Below are 9,845 nucleotides of genomic sequence, written 5' to 3' on the forward strand. Positions count from 1 at the left end.
TAAGTTTTTGTCGTTAACTTTCGGCCAGTAACTTTAGGTTGGTAATTTTTTTGTGACTGACTTTTTTGTGATTAACTTTTACGCACAGAGACTTTCAGCGCCCTCTGTGCTGCAGCGTTCCATAGTCTCTCTCTCTCTCCCCACACTGGCAGCTCTTCCAATGCACCTGGCTGAACACGTTTTTGCACTGGACGTGGCAAATTTCGCCCTCGAGACTCGACCCCCCGACCCCCCCCTCAGCGTCAGCCCACCAGGAAATCTCGCCGACGTGCAGCTCATGGATGCAGACTCTAAACGGTTGAGCCTCACCGCCCCGTCTCCCCCTCCGACCCGAGCGCTGACAAGCCTGCCTAGTCTCACATGCCACTAATTACGAGGCCAGTTGGCGGAGCCCTGCTCAGTGCTACCTCTGTCGAGTCCCTCTGGTGCCCGTTTTCAGGATGCCTGCTCTTTGGCGGAGGCTGCGGGGGACTGCCGCAGGAATCCAGCGTAATCTCCGGGTCGCTCCGCGGCCCGGGGTAACCTGGAAAGGCCGAACAAAACCTGGAGTGAGATGACTGCGTCGGACACAGAGCGCGGGTCAGTCAGAAATGATGTCAATAGCCCTCGAATTTCGGCAGGTGGGGGCGGGCGGGGCATGATGGGAAGGTTCGCTCTCGCTGGGAGACGGGCCCTTGAGCGCTCCGAATGTGAGGAGGCCACTCAGCTCCCTCCTAGCCTGTTCCGCCATTCAATAGAATCACGCCCCTTCCCCACTTTCTCCCAAGAAACATACTCCGACTCCTTCTTTAAAAGATCCATCTGCTTTCTGCGGCAGAGAATTCCACAGGCTCCCTTCCTCAGATAAGGGGACCCCCAAAACCGTGTGTCCTACAATACCCTAGGGTGTGGTCTCGCTCCTGCACTCCAATCCCCTCGTCATGGAGGGCCCAACACCCCACTGGCCTCCCTCACTATCTGCTGCTCCTGCAAGGCCGACTTTCAGCCAGTGGGGGTAGGAGGGACGTCGCACCTCTCTCTTTCCCAATCGCTCACTGTTTGGATCTAACCATCTTCCGGTTTCGGCTCCCAAAACCTCACGCGTCAGCCTGGACGTTGTCCGGGTGTTGCTGCGCGTGAGCCCTGTAGCGCCTGAGGCGGCGCTAATGGCGTTGAACGCTGGGCAAGCATCGGCGAGCTGAATTCCGATGGAGGGAGGACGTGAGAATGTTCCGGATGGGAAGAGGAGCTTTCGTTAAGCCAAGCGAAAGGGACGCGTGGGCTGGGACGACAAAGAGAAATCTCACGCATTGTGCGTGCAGCCTCTCCGTGACGGGTGGATCTAGCCATTACATACTCAGAGTGCGTGTGGTGTCTGCCGCTGTGACCGGAGAGGACACTGACTGCGAGGTGTAGACTTGCATCGAAGACTGTTGCAATTCACCAAAGGGAAGACTTTTCGGGCGCAGCTGCCTTTGTCTCGCCAGCTACACAAGCAGAAACGAAAAACACAACCACAATGATCTCAGACCCAGACTCTCTCGCAACCTTGGCAACCGGGGCAGCGTCACACCTTCACCCCTTCCCTGGCAACACCGACCCTGGTCCTTCCTCCCGCCCCCCCCCCCCCCCCCCCCCCCAATCCAGTACCTCAGTGTCGTGCTCCCCAGGTTTTAATCCCACACGGAAATCTGGTCATCCCTTGGAGTCCATGGGATGCCGGTATCGTTGGCTAGGCCAAGGGCTGTTCAGATTCACCCACAATGCAGTGGGGCTGGAGGCCAGAGTGGCCAATGTCCTTACCTCACACGACCATTGGCGAACCAGACAGATTTTTAATTCCGGGATTTATACGGAGTTCAAATTTGACTGGATACTCTGAAAAAGCTCTGAGGAGCTTTGTGACACAGAGGGGTCTTGAGGTACAAGTCTGCGACTCCCTGCAAGTGGACGAGGTGGGGCAGAAGGCGTTTGGCACGTTTGCCTTCATCGGTCGGGGCATACAAACGTCGCCAAGTTGTGTTGCTGCTGTATAAGACTTGGGTCAGGCCACCTTCGGAATCCTGGTCCTGGTCACCACACTCTTGAAAGGATACAGGAAGGGGAGTGGGGGGGGAGTTGACCAGGATTTTACCCGGATTGGAGTGGATTAGCCACAGCAGGAGGTTGGACAAACCTGGAACATGTACCCTGGAGACACCCTGACAGAAGTCTATTCAATTATGAGGAGCCTGGATGGGGTCGATAGTCAGAGACATTATCGCAGGTCAGAAATATTGGAGGACATATGGTTAAGGTGAGGGAGGGGGAAAGTTTAGAGGAGATGTACAAGACTAGATTTTTCTAGATAAGCACCAGGAACACACTACCAGAAGCAGATACGCTCGCTATGTTGGAAAGGCATTTAGAGAGACACATGGCCACACAGGGATATGATGATCACGTGCTGGCGGATAGGGTTAGTTCAGAATGGCAGCATGGTCAGCACAGACTATGACCATGAGCACAGGACTGAGCGATGTTTGATCGGTCACGTTAGGATTTGAACTCAGATTACTGTGATGCCGCCGCCCCCCCCCCGTGAATTAATCCCAGATAAACTGACGGTTGAGACATTGTGTCCCGCGCTCGTCAGGACACCTGGCAAGAGTGCCACGTTTCAAAATAACAACAATTCATGCCACGGAGGAACTGGTTGGCAAAAATGCCTGAGTGTCGTCAGGGTGAGGAGTGGGGGAGGAAACACCCCGGGCTCCCTGGCAGTTTAAATCATCGCGACCGTTTGAAAATTGGCACTCTTGCCAAGGGTCCTGATGAGCAGAGGATGGAGAAACCGCAGCAACTCATTTTCAGCGCTCTCCGAGGTGGGTGACATAGAGGGCGAGCAGAAAACGTAGGCAGCTCCGACAGGAACCAACCCCCAAGCAAAACTGAGGTTTGGCGTACGTACGGTTTCAGCTTTATCGGGGGAGAGGTCAATCCTCGCCTGTTTCTCAAAGATGACCTGCGATTTACTGAGGCTCAGATCCTTCCTCCTGCACTTGTTCACTTTGTGTTCGTGATCGTCTCTGCCCAAGGTTCCCTCCACCTTGTGTTCCAACAGTGGGTCCAAAACAGAGCTGCAGGGACAAGACAATACCAAGATTCCTGTCTCCAACTGGAAAATGGCCTACCCTCGCCCTCCACCCCACTGAGAAACACCCCTTCCCTCAGCACTGCCCGCGGACTGGAGCTCTGCCCCCCACCCCCCCGAGGCTTCTGGGAGGCCTCGAGAGGTGGGAGGGGCCTCTCCCAATCTGGGCACCACCCTCCCTAACCCCCCGGAAAGTCCGGACCGACGTCGGATTGCGAACGCGCTCAAGGACGGGACCCCAATAGCTCTGTGGGATGTTTACAGGGGTTGGGGGCAAATGTTCTTCATGGGTCTCTTCATGCCCATCCATGACCTCTGACCCCCCCCCCCCCCCCACCCCCACAATGTCCGACTCCTCAGGAATGTCCGGAAGGCGTAGCGGCCAATGTAGGCCATTCGGCCCATCGAGCCTGCTGCAGGTCTCCACCCCACTCCCGCTGCCTCTTACCTCTCAATTCCCTTTCCTCCTTTATGGCCTTTGAGCAAACTTCACGACCCAGCCCTGGCAGCCCTCTGAGGTAAAGAATTCCACAAGTTCCCTCCTATCGGCCAGAAGAAATTCCTCATCTCTGTCTTCAACGGGTGGCTCTCTGGTCCCAGACTCTCCCTCAAGGGGGAAACAATCTCTCCACATCTTCCCCCATCACGTGCCCTCTAAGTATCTTGTATGTTCCCATATAGTCACCTCTCAGTCTTCTAAGGGAGTACTCAAGCCCCATCCTCATTGAGAGGGTCCCTCCATCCCCGGGATCAACCTTCTCTGGACTGCTTCCTCTGGCCGGTCTATCTCTGCTTGGATACAGGGCTCCCGAAACTGTTCGCGGTGTCCCAGCTGGGGTCTCGGCTGAAGAGTGGGGGTTTGAATGATGGGGGAGGCGGTAAAAGACGCTTTCTTTTACTCTTTTGTCTCAGGGAGGGTCAACCCAACTTGGTGGGGGAGGGGGGGGCAGCCTGGCATTTTTCTGGGCATCCTGTGGTGTCCCGCCCCCTCACTCGGGCAGAGCCAATCGGAGCAGGACGGGCGAGATGGAGGCCCAGTTCGGGCGAGCTGGATTTGCATCGCCCTCCCGCACCCCGCTCCCCCTGCTGGCCGGAGGGCGCACACACCTACCCGTCGGAGGCGGGCCGGGAGGAGGGGCCATCGGAGGAGGAGGAGGAGGAGCTTGACGCTGCTGAGGAGGCAACGGAGACAGTGGAGAGGCGCCACAGCGTCGACGACATGATGTACGGCAGGACCATGGATCCCGATCGGCTTCTCTTCCTGTCGATGAGAGAGGGAGCCTGTGGCCCGGGGGGGAAAGACGGTCAACAACGCTCGCCGAATATCCAACCTTTGCCCACACGCCAGGGACGCTCCTCCCCAGGGAGGGCAAGAAACGTCAACCGTCCCTTACATTTGCTAAACGGGACAGCAAACGGCCAACAACCCCGAGTATGCCGGTCATTTCCTTTTCCCCGCCCCACCCCGGGGAACAAGAAATGTCAGCCGTCCCTTACAGTCACGCGACAGGACAACCATCACGATCAATCCTGAGTGCGCTGGTAATCCACCCCCCCACCCAACCTGTGGGTGACACAAAACCGTCAACCGTCCCTTACAGTCGCACGACAGGACAGCAATCAGCGAACAATTCTGAGTGCGCCTGTAATTCCCCCACCCCCCTACTCCCTGGTAAGGGGTGCAAACAAAAACGCCAACCCTCCCTGAAGGTCGCGTGACAGGACAACAATCGGCGAATAATCCCGAATGCACCAGTAATTCTCCCCACATCCCTTCCCCCCCCCCCCGCCCTTGGGTGAACTTGGAGGAGTTGTGGGGTGGGGGCGGAGGGGAAAGGGGTGGCGTGCGGGGGTTCCCGTGGCTGGGTCCATCGGGCAACGGGAGCGACCCAATTGGGATTGACACCCTGTCCTGTCACAGGGTCAAGACCAAACGGGAGACCAAAGTGGGGTGTGGTGAGGGGGGGGGGGGGGGGGGAGGGGAGGAGGTGGAAGGGTTTCACTGATGCACTCTGCCCAGCCCCTGGCGATGACAGAAGGCGGAGACTCACCAGCGTGATGACCCCGTACAGTTTCTCCACCTTCTCCTTCAGCTCCTTGAAGCAGGCAGCGAGGCGGTTGTGCAGCGGCCTCAGCTCCTCTGTGGATTTCTCGCCGTGGATCCGGATCCCTTCCGTCAACAACGGGATCTGTGCGTGGGTGAGGGGTGAGGGGAAGCGGGAAAAGAGATGGGCGCACGGGAGACTGAGCGTGGCGCACCTGCCGTGACGAGCCACCTCGCTCGCGGGAAAGCTGATGCGACGGGGGGCAGCTCCACGGAAGCAAGGCCATTGGGCCCATCGCGTCACCCCTCCCTCCCAAAACCCATTCACCGTCTCTCCCCTCCCTAATCACTGGCTCCCCCCCGACCCCCGGGGGAGAAAATGCCTTATCCATCCTTGTCTCTCACCCTTAAACGTCTCTTCGCCCTCCCCCGCCTATTCCCACATTTATTTCTCCACAATTATATATATATATTACATTACATTACATTACATTACAGTGTGGAAACAGGCACTTCGGCCACGAGGGACGCCTTCCCCCCCTTTTCATCGACATCTTGGAACGCGCAGCTCTCCCCTGCTTTTCTGAAAGGAACGGCGAGAGGATCGTTGCACTTCGGAGAAAAGGCGGGAAAGTGACAGTGGTGTTCGGCCATGATAGAGGGCGGGTCGCATCCCTGCGCAGCGCCACCGAGGGTCGCCCCTGAGAACTACATTCAGCATCAAGCTCGAACAGGGGCTGAGAGCATCTGTGCTCTACCCCGATTTACTTTGTGCGTCTGTCAGCAAGACCGGGCCTATTCCCACATTTATTTCTCCACAATTATATATATATATATTACATTACATTACATTACAGTGTGGAAACAGGCCCTTCGGCCCAACAAGTCCACACCGACCCGCCAAAGCGTAACCCACCCATGCCCCTATATTTACCCCTTACCTAACACTACGGGCAATTTAGCATGGCCAATTCACCTGACCCTGCACATCTTTGGAGTGTGGGAGGAAACCGGAGCACCCAGAGGAAACCCACGCAGACACGGGGAGGATGTGCAAACTCCACACAGTCAGTCGCCTGAGGCGGGAATTGAACCCGGGTCTCTGGCGCTGTGAGGCAGCAGTGCTAACTACTGTGCCACCGTGCCGCCCAATATATCTTCATCTTTTACCCACAGCCCCACACTAACTGCGCTAAGCGCTTATATTTTCCCTATTTCCACAGGCCGCGCGTTTATCCTATCATTCCGGCTTTTCCTTGTTACCTCGGGTTTTGCGGCGTGTTATCTGGTAGGTTTAGGTTTTGTTTTTGGGAGGAAGCGAGGGCGGTGGAGAATGAGAGTCGAGAGTGCAGCAGCGCCAGTCGGCATCCGAGGAGCGGGAGCGGTTTACGGATGCTGCCGGGTTACGACCTCGCGAGGAATTATGGGCCACGGGGAGAGGGCGGGCAAGTGGAATTGAAACGCCCATCCGCCATGATGGAGTGGACTCGATGGGCTGAATGGCCTGACTTCCACTCCTATGTCTTATGGGTCTGGGAAGGTTTTCCGGTATAAATTAACGGGATCTGCTTCTCTGCCTGTTACGCTGGCGTAACGTTCGGATAGCGGGGGGAGACACCTGGACGCTATCCAGTCCGACGAGGGGGGATGTCAGCTTTCTCCCAGTGAGCTCCCTGTCTCATTCGGCTTGTCCGTTGTTTTTTTTTGTCTCCCTTCCCTATTCACGGGACGTTGGCGTCTCACCACCGTGCCCAGTTGCCCTCAGACAAAAACGGTTTGTTGAGGCCCTTTCACGGCAGCTGGGGGGGAGCCCAGCGACGAGCCGACCGCACGCCGCTGTGGTCTGGAGTCACGAGTAGGCCGGAGCGGGTAAGGGCGGCAGATTTGCTCCCCGCCAGAGGCCTGGGCACACAGGGTCTGAGCGTCCCGTTCGACATCGCCATCAGACCGGGGGGGGGGGGGGGAGAACGGGGTAAAGACCGTGGGAGAATGCCAATCACTTTGCTACCCACTTGTCGAAACAGCTCTTCCAGGGCACCTTCTGCCACCAGTCGCCACAGGCCGTGAGTTCCACTTACACCCCTTCCCCCACCACGTTGCGGGTGAAAACCTGTCCCTCAAATGCCCTCCTGCCCCTTCCCTTCAAACCGTGTCCCCTCCTTCCATCGAATTCAAATTCCACTGTCTGCCTGGCCGGGATTTGAACCCGGCTCCTCTCAACACCACCTGGGTCTCTAGGTTACAGTCCAGCGATAATACCACAAGGCCGACGCCTGCCTATAACCTTTGACCCCTTTAGAAAGGGGAACAGTTCCGGCCTGTTGCCTCAATGCTAGCAGGTCCTCTGTGTAGTGCGGAGACCAGAACTGCTCTCAGTACTCCTGCTCTGACCTCTAACCCTTGAGTTAAGTATTGTCCCCCCTTATTCAAAGATGTGTTTTTTTCCCCACTCAGATTGTTCACGGGATGTTTGCAAGAGTTGGCACGACCATCCCTAAATATGACAATTTCGGGACTGCAAACATCATCTCTCAGTGCTTAGCCTGGCTCATATTAATTGATCCGACGTTCAAAATGGGACACATGATAGTGAAGAAGGCATCTTCTTTAATTGGTCAGAGTACTGAGTACAGGAGTTGGGAGGTCATGTTGTGGCTTTACAGGACATTGGTTAGGCCACTTTTAGAATACCCCACTCAATTCTGGTCTCCCTGCTATAGAAAGGATGTCTTAAACTGGAAACTGTTCAGACACGATGTTGCCAGAGGGGTTGAGCTATAGGGAGAGGCTGAACAGGCTGGGGCTGTTTTCCCTGGAGCGTCAGAGGCTGAGGGGGTGACCTTATAGAGGTTTATAAAATCATGAGGGGGCATGGATAAGATNNGTACGTGTATGGAATGAGCTGCCAGAGGAAGTGGTGGAGGCTGGTACAATTGCAACATTTAAAAGGCATCTGGATGGGGACATGGATAGGAAGGGTTTGGAGGGATACGGGCTGGGACTGGGTTAGGTTGATTTGGCAGAGTTGGGGGTCGAAGGGTCTGTTTCTGTACCCTAACCAAATTGGTGATCAAAGAGACCGGAAAACGGGCTGGTAGCGCTGTCAAAAACCCTCCTCTGGAGTTAGAGTCCAGAGATTCTTAAGCCTGGTTGGGGTGGAAGGGGAGAGGGGAGCAGTGCGACTGAGAGGGGTGAGGGGCACGGCAGCCATAAATGAGGCCGTTCAGCCCCTCTGCTGAGCCACCCGACCGTGGCCTGTACAGCGCTGGAGCTCGTTCTCCTGGCCTCTCTCTCTCTCTCTCTCTCTCTCTCTCTGCGGCGATCCGCGGGGGAGGCTGTTTCTCTGGAGAGTTCATTAACCTACCTGCAAAGCAATCAGCTGTTTCAACGTCTCTATCTTGTCTTGGTCTTCGGGGTGCTCTTGTAGGTACGTGGGGTGGAAGAACGCCTGGCAGAGGACGCAGGAAAGATAGAGGTCCGACGAGAGAGAACAAAAACACGAAACAAATCAGATCGCGCCCGGCCGCAAATTGGCCAACTCTGCTGCCCACGTGGAGGCTGCTGGGTAAAGAACATTCCCTTTCCCTGAGCAGAGGACTTGAAGGGGAGCTGAAAATCGGGGTGGGGTTGGAGGAGGTGGGGGGGGGCAACTTTATCCCCAAGTGGACCCAGTTTCACTCCTTTATTGGTGGATAAGGTGGGATAAAAGGGAGGATTGACCTTGCCCAGCACACTCATCACGACCCACGCAAGAACACCTCATCTCAAGCCATCGCAAGACTTGCTACTGGTCGGTCGGTTCCACTCGAATCGACTGGGCCGTTGCCGTGGAGAGAGAGCAATAGGGAATTATGGGACGCCCGGCAATTTGAAAATGGCACTTGGGTTCATCGCAGCCAGGGTGTGACCTCCCCTCCCCTCTTTGATCGATCAATAATTGCCATCCTTTTTTCTCAAGCCGTTAAAACTGGAGCTTGCTTGGGAGATGGGGCATTCTTGCCGTTGGGTCCTGGTGCGTGAAAGATCTTTGACAGTGAGGCTTTCTTGTTGGGCAACAACGCGTAATCCTCTGAGTGAACGTACGGTGTCTCTATCGAGTGTGCACACTACAACGCGAACGGATTCTCTTGCACGGCTCTGGCGACGCAGTCCGGATCATTCCAGGGGTTCTGTCCACCCGGGATTAAATGACCTTCCGACAGCGTTCGCTTCTGGCCTCTCTCTCTCTGGGAACCTGCCAGACCACACGCCCCTGACCCGTGGGGTAACACGCCTACCTTCTCGTAATTGGCCATGCCACCCATGACTCCGGCATCGACTATTCCTGACAGGAGCATGGAGAGGGGATGTGCCGGGAGCGATCGGTCCCAGGCGTACTGCTGCACCATGTTGCTGATTTTCTCGTTCATGCGCTCCATGGTCTCGATGGCGTTCTCCAGAGGGCTGACCTCCTCCTGGGTCGGGGGGGGGGGCGGTGGGTGGAATCACAAACTTAGCTTTAATGGGGGGGGCAGCTCCCATCCCTCTGAACCACCACCCACCACCCCAGCCAGCTCCGGTGCCTCTCCTGTTGTGGTCACCCTTAGGGTCTCCTGGTTAAGTTAAAGACAGCTGGAGAGCTGTGTGGGTGTGTGTGTGTCTGTGTCTGAGTGTGTGTGTGTCTGTGTGTGTGTCTGTGTGTGTCTGTCT

The 9,845-nt window shown here is 56.2% G+C and overlaps 1 protein-coding gene across 3 annotated transcripts in view; it reads right to left on the reverse strand.

Moving 5' to 3' along the window:
* Positions 1 to 257: 257 nt before the first annotated feature.
* The window catches only part of LOC122543236 (dedicator of cytokinesis protein 5-like), a 10,680-nt gene continuing 1,092 nt past the window's right edge, over positions 258 to 9,845 (reverse strand). The window contains exons 2-8 of one of the 3 annotated variants that reach the window (XM_043681713.1): positions 9,434 to 9,610; positions 8,521 to 8,604; positions 5,164 to 5,301; positions 4,224 to 4,393; positions 2,966 to 3,098; positions 1,337 to 1,466; positions 258 to 523 (exon numbers count right to left, since the gene is read on the reverse strand). In XM_043681713.1, the coding sequence (XP_043537648.1) occupies positions 357 to 523; positions 1,337 to 1,466; positions 2,966 to 3,098; positions 4,224 to 4,393; positions 5,164 to 5,301; positions 8,521 to 8,604; positions 9,434 to 9,610 (999 nt within the window). In that variant the 3' untranslated portion in view covers positions 258 to 356. Of the gene's footprint in view, positions 524 to 1,336; positions 1,467 to 2,925; positions 3,099 to 4,223; positions 4,394 to 5,163; positions 5,302 to 8,520; positions 8,605 to 9,433; positions 9,611 to 9,845 lie in introns of those variants that run through there. The other 2 variants (XM_043681712.1, XM_043681714.1) reach the window with 2 other exon arrangements.

Source organism: Chiloscyllium plagiosum, chromosome 42 (genome assembly GCF_004010195.1).
Source record: "Chiloscyllium plagiosum isolate BGI_BamShark_2017 chromosome 42, ASM401019v2, whole genome shotgun sequence".
NCBI lineage: Eukaryota > Metazoa > Chordata > Chondrichthyes > Orectolobiformes > Hemiscylliidae > Chiloscyllium > Chiloscyllium plagiosum.